Raw genomic sequence first — 15,469 nt, 5'->3', positions numbered from 1 at the left:
TTTTTTGTCTTTTCATCTTTATCCATTGACTCTCTACTGGTCTGCCTCTCACCTTCTTCTGGACTTCAGAACAAGTGTATATATTAATGTACAATGCAACATCTCCTCCCTTTCTACTGTGCCTGTCCTATCTGAACAAGCTATACCCCTCTATACCAATATTCCAATAATGAAACTTATCCCACCAAGTCTGATGCCAATTAAGTCTTAATTTAGCTTGTGTACTAACTTCCAGTTCTTCCATTTTGTTCTCCATACTTATTGTATTTGCATACAGGTAGCTAATATCTTTTTATTTATATTTATATAATATAAAATATACACACACTTACCTGTGGTGTTTTGTAGCCTGCTTCTTTTGAACCTAGTTTAACGATTTCCTCCTTAGGTTAGTGAGTTGGTGAGCGGTGATGTTCTGCCCCTTCTTGGTCAGGTGGACCGCATCACTTTCCAGTAGACCACCTTCTGGGAACAGCATCCCATGGTCAAGGAAGCCAAAGCCCTCCCATTGACATCTGTGCAGCCATGCATTCATCTCCAGGATGTACCTGTCCCTGCCTGGTCCCTTACCCTCAACTGGAAGGATGGACGAGAACACAACCTGTGCCTTTCACCCTTGTTCCCAGAACCCCATAGCCACTTCTGATCTGCTTGGGGTCATACCTGGCAGTCTCAGTAGTTCCATGTGGAACTAGCATGATGTATGATCAGAAGGATGGATGAGTTTCAGTAACTTCTCTGTGACATCTCTGACATGGCCCCCGGGCAGATAACCAGGGCTGGCTCCAGGCACCAGCAGAGCAAGCGTGTGCTTGGGATGGCAGATTCTAAGGGCGGCATTCTGGCCAATCCTTTTTTTTTTTTTTTTTTTTTTTTTTTTTTTTTGCTTCTGCTTCCCCTAGAGGTTTTTTCTTTTTGGTTCACTGCTCCAGCCGTCCTGTAGGGGGTGGCAGTGCGGAGGAGGGGAGCATCCTGCTGGGAGCGGTGCCAGGTCTGTAGCAAGCCCAGCAGGGCAGTGGCATGGAGCCCTCCTGGCAGGCGAAGTGGTGAGCTGCTCCGGCCGCCCCGCAGGCTTTTTTTTTGTTTGTTTGGGGCGGCAAAAAAGCCAGAGCCAGCTCTGCAGATAACAACACAAATCCTGGGACACTGTGTCTGGTTGGCAGATGAATGTTTTCATTCCCCTCAGAAGAGAGTCTCTGACCACCTGCAGCCCTACATCTCATCCTTTTGGGTTTAGTGGCCAAGGGCCTCCCAGCCTTGGGGGCAGGTGGCTTCTCCTCAACCACTGGGGTCTGTTCCTCTCCCCCTTGCCAGCACAACTTACCAGTTCTTTACCTTGATGGACAGGGGGCCTGGGTAGTGGGTGGAGCACTGTCCACTGCCCGAAGTGGCCAGCAGCCAGTCTCCATCCTATAGAGTAGCCAATTCTTCTTCCTCTTCCTCCGGTGTCACTGTTGTCATCTGTAGTCAGCTATCATGTTCCATCCCAGATGCTTCCACACACATCCTGTTGCTGTAGTCCTCGTGCTCCTGGATGTTACAAAGATGAGCCACCTCTTCCTGCAGCTGGATTACTTGCTTCCTGAGGGATGGCACCGACAGACCCCTCCCACACCTGATGGTTCCCTCTGCCTAGCTTTCGTCAGTGGGGACGTGCAGGCCTCATGCCCAGCAAGTCAAAATCAGGGCCTAGATGGAAGCCTCCAAGATCAAGATATCTGGTGCGGGATCCCACAGTCAGAGGAAGGGCTAGCAGTGGTGTTGGTGACATGCCATTTTCCTCCCATAGTGAGTGCTTCTGTGTAGAATATGAGCTGGCGAACTCCCTTGGTCTCCTATCTGCCTTTGTCTCACCAGCCATGTGGAAGGAAGGAAAGACCTGGTTGCTTTTGAGTCTTGTTTGTTACAAATTAAACTCAGGATGGGTCTATTTAAGTTTACAAACCTTTCATGCAGTCCTGCATCCATTAACGGATGCATTGATATGGGAGACACTGAAAAAACCAACATGGAACCCCATAAACCCCTTTTTTAGAGTCACTCTTCAGAAATGAACTGCCATTTAATATTAAGCTTAAGATATTGAATGTGAAGACTTGATATCTGTTGCCTGTTTCCTGGCCTGCAGCATCAGTAATGTCCTTAGAGCTCTTGAATGCATTTAATTTCCTCCTAATGCTTGCTGGTTTTGAAGAAGCATTATTCTTCCCAAAATGCTTTGCTCCAGTCAGACAGGAGCAGCATGCAGAGCATTCCATAGTACAGTAGAACTGCTGAACTCAGGGAAAATGGTCAAACACAAGAATTTATGACTCAAATGAAAATGGAGACATGAAGGCAGTTGTTTTAGGAAAATATTGAAGATTTAGAGAGGGAGAAGTCTAGTGTTCAGAGATGGCAGTATTGTCAGCCACAAGCATTCAGCAATCATGAATCAGGCTGCAACAAATCAGGAGGTTTTTGAAGAGTATCTGCTAGGTCTTTTTTATTTGCTTTCTTATGTTTCAGTCTTTTTGTTAACATATTGCAGTTTTTCCTGCAACCAGGAGGACCAGAAACTTTTAAAAAATGAAACGGCTATGTGTTCATATAAGAGCTATGAATTGTCAACTAAATATAGCAAGAGACTAATGATAAAATGTTGACAGTTGGCAAAACTGAAAAGAGTAGTTATTGGAAGCCATTTGCAGTGCATCAGTAGTAGCCTTGTTCCTGCAAAACCCAGTAACTGTTACATGCTCTGGCAACTTATTTCCATATATATATATATATATATATATATATATATATATATACATACAGATGTACTGGACATCTGTAATAAGTAACAGCATGATGGGGAAGAGGGTAGGGTAACTATAGGATCTGGCTCACAAAATACTTGCAAGTGGGTAAGTTAAACTTCCTTGTTCTGTTTCACATGTTTTTGTTCTGTTTTACATGTTTTTGGTGGGTATTTGTAGGGTGACCAGACAGCAAATGTGAAAAATTGGGATGGAGTGGGGGGTAATAGGAGCCTATATAAGAAAAAGACCCCAAAATTAGGACTGTCGCTATAAAATCGGGACATCTGATCACCCTAGGTGTTTGAGTGTAGACATGCCTGGGGAAAAAAATGTTACAAACTCCGCTTGATGATTGGAGGTTCTAAGTCCAGATGTGAGCTCTGTTTGTGTCTCACTCTCATAAATGGCCTTCATCCCCTAGTCACATGAGGTTATGATCTTTATTATTCCACAGAATTTAATTTTGGGGAGGGCAGGAGAAATAGGACTTTTTAAAAAGGAAAAGAATGTGATTTTTAGAGGCCATGTGGTGACTGCTGCTTTTTCACCTTCACCTTTTTCATCTGCTTAAGAAGGGAATCATTCATGTAAGCATAGAGAAAATAAAATGGAATAGTCTGTGATACACTGAGTAGGGAGGGGAAGTTCTTTTGCCCCTGTATTCTGTGTAATGTTTTTTTTAAATGATGCCCCTTTGACCTTCCATTCTGGCTCAAAGGTCACTGCAATATATGGCTTTCATAAGAGAGGCAGTGAAATAGGGGAAACTCGTCAAGTTACCTTCCTCCTCCTAAATGAAAAGACCTAATTGTTAATAAATCACTTCAAGCCTAATCTGGAGAAGTATTGAACATTCACAATTCCCTTTGATTTACAGGTTTTTAATTAGTGTTTCCTGACATTATTATTTAGTTCCTTACATTTAACGTTACAAATTGGGCACAAACAAAATATCAGCTCCTCCTTGATTTTGTAGCTTATGTCTTCCTCCAAAAGAAATGGCCACAGTGTCTAGCCACTCATGTCCATGCTGAATTAAATGCTGTCTGCAGGAATCAAAAGTGGCTAAAAACTACTTGAGGTATATGCCACCTAGTGGCAAAGTGTAGTATGCTTCTTCCAACAATATAGTAGCACAACCAACTTTTAACTCTATTTTTGGAACATTCGAAGACAGTGGTTCTTAACCTTTGCAGGCTACTGTACCCCTTTCAGGAGCCTGATTTGTCTTGTGTACCCGCAAGTTTCACCTCACTTAATCTTCTTGCTTACAAAATCAGACATAAAAATACACACGTGTCACAGCACACTGTTACTGAAAAACAGCTTACTTTCTCATTTTTACCATATAATTATAAAATATATTGATTGGAATATAAATATTGCTGTATATACTATACACTGAAATGTAAGTACAATATAAACAAGTCCATTGTACAAAATTGTAGTTTGTACTGACCTCGCTAGTGCTTTTTAGGTAGCCTGTTGTAAAACCAGGCAAATACCTAGGTGAGTTGGTGCACTCACTCATCTAGAAGTATGTATGTACTCCTGGTTGAGAACCATTGTTCTAAGCCAAACCACACTTTGTTCAATGGAAAGCCCACACTTATCTGAGGGGTAGAATTTGGCCCTAACAACATTAAATAATGGGTTTAAGTCTTTTTCACTGGAGTAGAAAGGAAACATGTTAATAAGATATTTTTATATGAAAAATTTATTATGAGAAAATAACCTAGTGCTCCTAAAGTCCATGGAAGTTAAGTCATGGCTACTTAGTTAAATACATGTTTAGAATACTGAGCATGTACCCATTCTTCTTAAGATCTGTCTGGAAGTTACAAGCTGTGGTTGACTTGTAGAAACACTAACTTTTTCATCCACCTAACATTTTTTTTCTCTTCCAGATGAACTTGGTTTACACAACCTCTGCCTTCTCCAAATTTTATAAACAGTCCATTGTTTCTGATGTCAGGTAAAATTCAATACAGTGTGTGTGCATGTCTTTGTCAGGTGTGATGATGATGATGCTTGAACGCCATAATCCTGGGGAGTGTAGCTCACCATACAAACTTAATTTTGTGTGAAACTCTCACTCGGAGTTATTTTGGCTCTGCCTGGTCCATGCACACAGTTGCACTGATGAAACTAAATCTGTTTAAAGTCAGCCCTTAGTTAAACCAGCACTGCTTCGTGTGTGGTTACACTTAAATTGATTTAAACCTGGCTAGGGGTTAGCTAATGCATTACAACCAGTCTTAAGCACATAAAGGTGTCTAAACAGGTTTAATTACACCAGTGCAAATTTCTATGTAGACAAAGATTGAGGGTTTGGAACTTGAGGGTGGGCTTGGAGGGAGGTGAAACAATCATGAACTAAAATCTTGGTTGCCCTTGAAACTAAAGAGGTGAATTTATCCTACTGATTTAGTTAACTGATGCAAAAGAGTGTGTATACACTGTTTTATATCCATTTGAACTAAGCTTACTTTAGTTTAGTTTGACTGTTAGAAATTGGTTTAAGCTAACTTGAAATAAGCGTCTGTTAAACTGAACTGGTGTCCACCTGGGGATTTGCACCAGTTGAACGAAATAAACTAATAGTTTGTCTATTGGTGTAGTTTAAAGCAAAACAACCCATTAGCTCTGGTCTGTGCTACAGAGTTAAACCAATGCAAGGCAGCTTACGTTGACCTAAAACTGTAAGTGTCTGCACTAAAACATCGTGCCCTGCTACGTAAACTTAACTCCAGCTCTGCAAGAGGCGTAGTGCTTGGGTTGACCTGGTTAGGTCAATGCAGTGCCAGTGTAGACATACGACAAAGTGGGTATTCACCCATGAAAGCTCATGCTCCAATATGTCTGTTAGTCTATAAGGTGCCACAGGACTCTTTGCTGTTTTTCCAGTGTAGACACTGAGTTGCTTGCATCAACTTGATGGCTTTCAGAAGCCTTCCCACAATGCCCCATGCTTTGGTAAATCACTCCTGCTGACACCAGGAGCATAGTATGGACACGCAAAAGCCATTTAATTACTGTGGTCATTGTACGTTGATGTAATTTAGGTCGACATAATTTTGTAGTGTGGACATACCCTTAGTGTAGATGCGGTTACACTGATATAAAGAAGTTTTATATAGGTGTAACTATTCCTGTACTGGAAGGAGAATGAGACCTTGCCTACACGGAAAAGAGTCTGCTAGTATAGCTGTACAAGGAAACTCTCTCTAGTGCATGTTCAGCTTATTCCAGCAAAAGAGTTGTTTTACCAACATAGAATTATATCAGTTTCCAGAGGGAAAAAAAACATTTTATGCTGACAAAATGACTCTCTTTGCCAGAATATCTCCATCTACACTAGGGCTTTTGCTGGAATAGCTTTAGCTGTTGGAGGTGTGATAAGAGTGTATTAATTTTTTATTTATTTATTTTTAACTGACACAGCTGTGTCAGCAAAACTTTTTAATATATAGACCAGGGTTTAACTATACAGGTAAGGTACCTTTCTACCACTGTAACTCTGTCTATACTTGGGCTTGTATCAGTTTAACTAAATTGGTGGTAAAACCACACCACAGTCATAGTTATACTGATATAACTTTAAAATGTAGACCAGGCTTTAGCCAGGGGAGCAGGCAGAAGATAGATAGAAGCTCAGTGCTCTTATGAAACCTAAAGATAGGATTAAATAGTAGTAGAAACTGTTTTAGGATACTGCGAAGTGGTTGTTGGAGAGATGGTCTTTCCTTCATTCCTTAGGGAACCAAGTCAACTCCAAATCAGGTGAAAAGATTTCTATTTGCCTCAATAGAAAGTGGGGGCCCTCTGAAAGTTACTCTAATTTTTTATAATCTTAAATCGACTCTTCTGAAGAGAGCGAGAAGGCCCAGTGTGTCAAAACAATGTACCCAGAAGTAAAATGGGAATCGTACTCTTCTAAATCACTATCCAGAAGCCCATATAAATGTCCAATCAGAGGAACACTGCAATATGACAGACTCTATATATGTACATTTAATTTCAGTAACAACAACAATGGAGGCCTTCTTATTCATTTCTGGATCGTATTTGTGGTACCACAGGCTAAAGGCCAAGTGTTCTGTGAGGACTGTGTGGCTGCCATTTTAAAGGACTCTGTTCAGACAAGTATCATCAACCGGACCTCAGTGGGGAGCCTTCAAGGGCTTGCAGTCGACATGGACTCCATCGTGTTGAGTGGTCAGTATTTGTACATGTCTGCATCCTTAATAAATTACTTTATGTATTAGAATAGCAACTGTTATAAAACTACCAGCTCTCCTATCCCCAACCCCACTCATAATTTATGATAAAAGCCAAAAGCTACATCGAATTCCCATTTCAGGTGGAAGTTGAACTGAGGCACTGAATCCAAAGGCTCCTAAAGTTTGAGAAGGTTTGAATTCAGTTTAATGTTGTTGGCACCATAACACTGAACTTCCTGATTTTGTGTCACACAAATCCCAGTCCTCACACTAACATTAGTTCAATCTGTTTGCCTTTAATCTAAGTGTTGTATTTTTTTAAAGAACAAAGGCAAAGGACCATGCTATTGTAGATGAGGACCTTTCTCATCTATGTTTGCCTAGAAAGGGAACTGTGCACGGCTCCTGCCCTGATTGTGGGAGGTGGTGAGACTTCTAACCTAGAAGAGTCTTATCCTCACCATGCACTCCTCCCTGGTTGCTCTGTGGCTTACTGAAAAAAAACGTACATGACTGATGACCAGAAAGGTCCTATCCTGTATTAAGGGCCTAATCTTGAGGGTGCTGTGCACATTCAATTCCTATTGCCTTCAGCGGCAGTTGAATGTTCAGCAGCTCGTGCTGTTAGGGGCCTTAAGATTTTGGTGAGGTCGAGGACACAAGTGATGCATGATTCAGTGCATTTGTTGATCATGATGCCCCAAATCAGATTACAACATGTGCTAGCTGAGTGGTGTGGCCCCTAAGATCTAATACAAAACTCTGTGTTCTACTTCCATAGTAGCCAGATAGCACACTCTGCAGGTATGTAGCCTGAGATGCAGATAGGGTTTCTGATGATCAGCAATTGGGCAGGTTATAGGATGGATGGGATTTTCTCAGTGTTGAATCTCCCTTAAAAGTGTATGAGAGCTGGAATTACTAAGCTTTTATGAATTTATTCCACAGAATTCTCACTGCTTTTTTTTTTCTCTGCTCAGACTATTCAGGGGTCAGACACTCTCAGCAGAGTATTATGAAACTGATAGCTGAAATATGTAAAGTGTATCCATTACAAAGTTTTTATATGGATTTGGCTAGATTTAAATGCTGGATTTTTGAATTCCATGTAAAATATGAGCAAGTTCACTTTTAGTTTCTTTTCCAGTGCAGCTGGGCTACGATCAGATTATTCATCAACAACTGGAACAGGTAATTCTGGTGTTTTGTTTTGTTTCAATATTCACTGTTTTTCACTTGTAATGAGATGTGCATTTGCTCAGTTTTGTTCTACAAGGTAAAATTAGGCTATGGCATGTATGTGTGGAGCTGCCATTGCAGTCAATGGGGAGTCCTGCTTGTGCCCAAGCTCAGAATCTGTCTCTGAAAATATTGTTTGTTTGATAGTATTTGGATAGCTATCACAAACCAGTATCAATATATGATTGTAACTACATCTGTGTGACACTCCAGAGGCTTAGGTTTTTGGGGTGTTTTATCTTCCTCCACTTTGTTCCCTCTGAAATTACATAATGAATTTTTAGTATCTGAATGAATCCCATAACTTAAAGCAAAAGTTGCTCAAAACTGCTTATTTTTCCTGACCTTATGGGTTGATACCAGGCAGATTCCCACTTGGTTTCAGACTCTCTTGCCATAAATCAGAATTGCTTGAAACTCAGGTCTTATTTGCTAAAATGTTCCTGTACGTGATTGTTTCTTGGATTCATTCTAGGCTATAGCAGCAGTTGGCACGGGGTCTACAGTGGTTCTTTCTACAGGCTTTTTAAAGTATTTAAAGGAGCCATTTATGGAACTGAAATAGTATAAGTTGTGTGTTTCAACTCCATGGTAGTGGCAATAACATGAAGATCAGATCTTAATTTAGTCCTGTATGTGGCTCCTCTAGATGGGGAAAGGGGAAGGGGAGAAGGAAAAAGGACCATTTGGTACAAACAGATGTTTGAGATTCTCTCTCCTAAACCCCATGAATGAAAAAGATGACATCATGTTCTAGTCTTCCTTTGTCCACATGATACACTCACTGTATATGTGAGAGCAGTTGGTAAGTGGTATTTAAAAGAACCTTGATACTAGAATACAATGGTGCTGCAGGTGAACATTGAGATTAATTTGCCAGAGTGATCTAGGAAAACTTGCACTGGAGCTATCTTGTTTCATGCCTGACTTCAGTTAGTTATCGAAATGATTTACTTTCACAATTACTAAAATAACCCACAAAATTACTGTAGTCAAATTAAATTAATAAAAATTAGTTGTCAGTAAAGCTGATCTTGCACTGGGGAGAGGGGGTGGAATGAACACCTGTTCTGAATCAAAAATTGATTTTTGGTGACTAATAACTGCACTAATTCTGGGGGGGGGGAGTTCAACAATGTGAGAGAAACTGAGTTTATGTTGAAGGTATGTGACACTTACTTATGCCATTCAATCACTGATGTGAATAAATATTTCAAGAATATTCACGTACATTTGAAAGCCTTAGAAATATCTGCTTTCTCCTGCATTAACTCACCACTGATTAGTCTCTTAGCTCTAATAACTTACACTTCTGCAAAGAAGACTTGTTGGCAACTTTGTTAGGAGCTTGCTGCTACTCATCATGTTAAGAGAAATATTTAATTTGCTTTATCAGTTGCAACATACTAATACAGCTGCTTTTGGGTTCACTCACAGACGCATTTACAAATACATCCTTTTAATTTGTAAAATTTGAGGTAATTACCTTATGTGGGTCTAATTCTCTTGCATTCACACCTTCCCCCCCTCTTTCCTTACAAAGAATTGTGCTAAGAGTTTGAAAATCCCAAAGCTTTTTGAACTGAAACCAAGGACTTGACAGTAACATAAACTGGCTCATATTAACTTAATTTAAGGTTTGCAAACTTCAGTGGTACTTTCCAATGAGCTTTGTTCAAATTTCGATCTTTGTCATAAACTGAAACCAGACCAGTTGTATGTGGTTTGGGGCTTTCCTGGGAATGTTGCACTAAACCCTAATTATTTGCACTGTAGAATTGCCAGCAGAATTGTTAGCTTGTTTCTTTTAACAAGTAGAAGAGCAATAACTAACCAGATGGACACTTCAGTTCAGAAACCTTAATGACAGCAATACAACAGTGCACTTTGGATGCTCTGAAGCTTAGAAATGAATGGTGTATAGTGGAGACCAGAAATCACCTGGGTTTCTGCCATGTGGCTGGGCAAACTTTTCATAATGAACAATTAGAATTTACCTCTTCTTTCTGTTGACCCGTGAATCCTTGTGTATGTCAAATATATTGTGCAAATAGCAGCTTTTCAAAATGACAGTACTTCCAGTACAAATGCTCCGTCAAATATTTATTCATACTGGCATGCACCATGCTTTTATTCTCTCTCAATTTTCTTGTCACTATAACTGTCTTTAATCATAGACTTGTGAATAAATGAGGCGGTAAAAGCCCATGGGATATATTGGCATATTCTGTTCACAAGAACCTTTATGAATACAGTTGTTACATTTGCCCACCTTGTTTCACTCTTCTTGATCAGGTGCAGTGAGTCAATATTAACCTTGAAAATGTGATATTTCTACAGGAACAAATTGCATATACGATCTATATGCAGATCGTCTGCATCAGCACTTTCCACTGGACATTACTGCTACCTCTGGGAGGATGATTTGTTATTTCAAACTGAATGCATTAGTGGGCCATCTAATTCGTCTCTCAGTAGCATCTATTCACATTGAAGCAGATAACTGCATCACTGACTCACTGACCATTTATGACTCTTTGATGCCAATCAAAAGTAAGATACTCTACCGGTATGTATATATTTAAATGAGAATTCTTTGGTTCTGCAAACTTTTCATGAGGTGTTTTTGTGATTTTTACTTTTTAGTTTAAGTCCTCACTAAATTTTTTGTTTTTTGTACAAATGATAATCAAGAACTTAATTATCTTACATGAAGAATGAGTGGTCTTGCTAAATAAAAGGCATTTGGAAAATGATAAATATTAAACTTAGATGCAAAAGTGTGAAAATATGCAGCTTGTTGTTGGGCAGAATTTCCCATTTCCTTTCAGGAATTTCAAAATTTATCCTTTGAACAAATTAGGAGACATCAAGAAACTCCTCTTTTCATGTGTGAAAACTGATAGCCTTGCACTGCTTTAACAACCGCTAGCCTGGTTCTGCTGACACTACTCCAGCTCCATTACATGGTGCTTTATCTCAGCTGTCCCATGGCTTTCAATTGCAAGTAATATTTGTATTTTAAGGATTGTCCAGTTTATAACTTATTTAAAAGTTTGAGTACTGTGAATTTTTATAGCTGGAGAGAGTTGGTGAATGAAGGATCTGGGGTCTTTTTTGGAGGGACAGACAAATATTTTTGTTATGTGTTTGTATCGTGCCTAGCACAATGGTTCTTATGCCCTGATTGGGTCCACTGGATATTATTGGAATAATAATAATAATAATAATTAATATAGAGTACAGAAATTATATGGGCAGTGACAGCTTCTCTCACTCTGCTCAAGTGATTCAACTCTGACCTGAAGGGAACACCATGTACAGATGGAAAGCTTAGTTTTGTAGCCCTTTAAATCTCTTTTCCTGTCCAGCAAGAGGGTGAACAAGGGAGGTGGATTTTGTATTCTGGACACCCATCCACTGGAAACTTTACTGAGATCACGGGCTCAGTTCATACGGGCTGCCAGACCACTATTAGTGGCAACATCCTTGTTACACTTTTTCTGTAAGTGAACTGTGAAAGGCCAGTACAACTTCCCTGAGCCAGCCAGACTCTGAATGACTTTAGAATATTAATGTTTTGGTTTTCAGAAAGGTGATGAGACCGTTTGGTTATGTCATCTGTACTCTTTTTTTTATCTCACACTAACCAATGTCAAAGTTCAGGGCAATGGTGTCAAGTTGCCTTGAGTCAGGAGTGGCGAAAGCTTCCTAAAAGCATGTGTGGGGAGGAGGGCGCGACGCATCGGAACCCCCCAGCATTCACCCCTACAGCCGGTACCCTGTCTGGAGTGGCTCATGACTGAGAGTGCTTACTTCAGGGCGTACTGTCAGAAAACAGGGCGGACCCTCCAAACTTGATGTGTTCTATAATTAGATTTCACCAAACCATTAACAAATGTGAACATCTGGATCATTATAGCAGTCTTACCATGGAATCACAGACAGTCCCCTTAGACTTCTCTAGTCTATCTTGCCACTCTGACAAACTGGACTTAGTGATAAATGGCCACTTAAACAAAAGATCACACCACATTCAGATTGCTTCCAGTCTCAAGAGATCAATACTTAACCCAGATCAATTGGTACTCTAGATGATTCTACACCTAAGACAATAACTGTAGCCAGTCCTCTAATAAATTATCTAAAGGTTTATTAACTAGAATAAAGGACTGACTTATTTACAGGTTAATGCAGGGATCGGCAACGTTTTGGCATGCAGCCCACCAGGGTAAGTCCCCTGGTGGGCCAGGCCGATTTTGTTTACCTGCCACGTCCACAGGTTTGGCCGATCGTGGTCCCCACTGGCCATGGTTCGCCACTCCTGGCCAATCGGGGCTGCGGAAAGCGGCATGGGCCGAGGGATGTGCTGACCGCTGCTTTCTGCAGTCCCCATTGGCCAGTGGGAACCGCAATCGGCCAAACCTGCAAACACAGCAGGTAAACAAATCGGCCTGGCCCGCCAGGGGACTTACCCTGGCAAGCTGCATGCCAAAGGTTGCTGATCCCTGGGGTGTGTGTGGGTGTGTGTGTGCACACACGTCACCATCTAAATCCTAACATTGACAGAATTGTAACTATCTGTCTGTTCAAAGTGTCTTTCACGGCAGACCCAGGAAGCAGCCCCTGGGGATCTTTGAGTTCATTTTAGAATCTCTGGCCCTTCAGCCAACAACCAAAAAGATGCAGTTTCCTCTTGTCAGAGATTTTTTTTCTCTTCCCCCAGAGTTTATGATGATGGGTTGAGCTCATGTGCATGTCTCCTCTTTCTAGGTTGCGGGGGAGCAGGGAGCAATCAATAGAATAGACAGACAAATGGAATTTGAATAGACAGATTTGCTGATGTTCCACAATGGTTTGTCTGGTGTCTAAGGGCCGCCTTTAGTTGGGCAGGAGATAACAGCTCCTGTGGCAAACTAGTATTTCACACTTTGGTAATGCTTCTCTCCTGATTGTGGGGATTTACAGTTTCAGAGCAAACACTTAAATATTACCTTATAATATCTACATTATAAGTGAGATTGATACATGCAGCAACATACAAGCATTTCATAGAGTCTAAACACTAAATACATTCTTTAGAGACTAATACCTATTTTGAGCAAAACTCATACAGGTGCCCTGGCCTGGTCTCCAGCTACGAGGTTGTCATTTCTGAGCTAATGCCTGTAGCCTGGGCAGGAGTTGGCATTTGGCCTGCCAGCATCACAAATGGTACCTGTATTCTCCCCCCCTGCTCATGGGCCTGCAAGGGCGCCCACTCTAGGCTTCAGATCAGTGAGGTTTAACTTAATTCAACAAATTTTATCTTTGTTTCATAAGGCAAGTCCAGGATACTGGCTTCTTTCATACCCAGTTCTTAAAATATTATTATCTTGGCAAACATTTCAATAGTTTCACTATGAATAAAAAAAAATCCTATTTCTGTGGCAAAATATCTAACCTACCTGGATAGATCAGAACTTAATTTGAGCCATTCTGCTCTTTGTGTCTTTAAAAATCCAGAGGGAATAAAAAATGTCGACCATGCCTGATGGAGGAAAAGGAAGAGACTTTAGGATTAAGTTACATGTCCCCACCCTCTCAGTCAGGCAGGGGGTGAGGAAGAAGTGGGAGGAACTGTTGTGGAGAATGTCTGGTGATGGCGTAAATGACTGAGACATTTGGTGGCAAAATGGTCAAACCGCTGAAGAAACCATTGAACAGGAGAGGTGGGGAGCTGAGCCAAACGATGATGAGAGAGGAAGGAAAGCTGAGATGTTTAAGGAATAAGAAAAGAAAAAGGCATTTAGGAAACTTTCCCACCACTACCACCGTCGCCTTTATTTAAGGCTGCAGCTGAGATGAGTCCTGTTAAGTCTCTGAATGACTCATTCAGCTTTGAGTTCCACAGAACAGCAGACTTGGGCAATTACATTTTATTGTGGAAGCAAGTTCTGAGGTCTGGAAATGAGTAAGACTAGCATATGGAAGGGCATGTGCGTCACTAGGAGTTGTGGGAACCAAACGTGTGTTGCTCTTGGAAATGCCACCAGATCTGACAGGGCTGGATTTCTCTCTCTGAGGAGTGTCCTTTTATAACTAAAAAATAATATGGTGCAGCTGATCAGATGTACTTATTGTGTGGTTTATTTTCAGTATTAAAATGGAAAACCTCAAAACAGCTCCCCTCCCTCACCCAAAAGCAATAGTAGCAAACCATAAGCTTAGCTTCACTGTTTGCTGACCTGAAAATAGTATGGAAGCACATGTCCTTCTAGAAGGGAAGGTCAGTGATTTTAAAGTAGAGTTTGGACAGAAGATGGCTTTACAAACTTGGTTGTCCCATGGAAACTTTGCACATTTAATAACAAGATGAATGTGCTTTTAATACAATACTATTCATGTGTGTACTGTCACTTTTTTTCCCCCTTAGAATTTGTGAACCAACCATCTCATTAATGTCATTTGTTTCCACAAATAACTTGATGCTGGTAATGTTTAAGTCAACACAAATACAGCAACCAAAGGAAGTTCATGGGTACTTCGAGGTCATTAAACAAGAAAGTAAGTTTTATCATTTAAATGAATTTTTTATTTTTCATGGAGATGCCACTCAGACACCATAGACTGACTTAATGAATTTGGATAACTCCTGGTCAGCTTCTTCTAGTCCTTCTTTCGCTTCTACCTCCTATATCATCTCGAGCTCTTTCATGTTTTTCAGTACCCACTTGTCTCTTCTGAATTGTTTTTATCATAGTGACTCCTAGCATGATACAATTTCCCTATTTTTCTTCTCCCCTTCCTGTCATGTTTGGTCAGCATTAAGTGATACAGTCATGTAAGTACATTTAAAAACAACTTGACTGAACTTGTATTTCAAACTAATCACCAGTCCTATACTCCAGTATGTCAGTAGATGGAGGTGTTGTGCACCTTATTTATAGACAATCACTCAGTTAACAAATATTCCTCCCACAGTTTCATGTTAAGATGTTATTTACTGCAAAAAGAACAGGAGTACTTGTAGCACCTTAGAGACTAACAAATTTATTTCAGCATGAGCTTTCATGAGCTTCTTTGGGTGCAAAGCTTATGCTCAGATAAATTTGTTAGTCTCTAAGGCGCAACAAGTATTCCTGTTCTTTTTGCGGATACAGACTAACACGGCTGCTACTCTGAAACCTGTCATAATTTACTGCAGGCAGCTTTTCGTGATCACAGTGTGCTACTATGGGC

At 40.6% G+C, this 15,469-nt stretch overlaps 1 protein-coding gene across 1 annotated transcript in view; it reads left to right on the top strand.

Moving 5' to 3' along the window:
- The window catches only part of TMPRSS7 (transmembrane serine protease 7), a 91,696-nt gene that overhangs the window by 3,726 nt on the left and 72,501 nt on the right, over positions 1-15,469 (top strand). The window contains exons 2-6 of the mRNA XM_030548553.1: positions 4,694-4,761; positions 6,811-7,004; positions 8,162-8,200; positions 10,589-10,817; positions 14,664-14,794. Of these exons, the coding sequence (XP_030404413.1) occupies positions 4,694-4,761; positions 6,811-7,004; positions 8,162-8,200; positions 10,589-10,817; positions 14,664-14,794 (661 nt within the window). The remainder of the gene's footprint in view (positions 1-4,693; positions 4,762-6,810; positions 7,005-8,161; positions 8,201-10,588; positions 10,818-14,663; positions 14,795-15,469) is intronic.

This window comes from Gopherus evgoodei, chromosome 1 (genome assembly GCF_007399415.2).
Source record: "Gopherus evgoodei ecotype Sinaloan lineage chromosome 1, rGopEvg1_v1.p, whole genome shotgun sequence".
In the NCBI taxonomy this organism is placed as follows: domain Eukaryota; kingdom Metazoa; phylum Chordata; order Testudines; family Testudinidae; genus Gopherus; species Gopherus evgoodei.
This window is presented reverse-complemented; position numbering and strand designations above follow the sequence as displayed.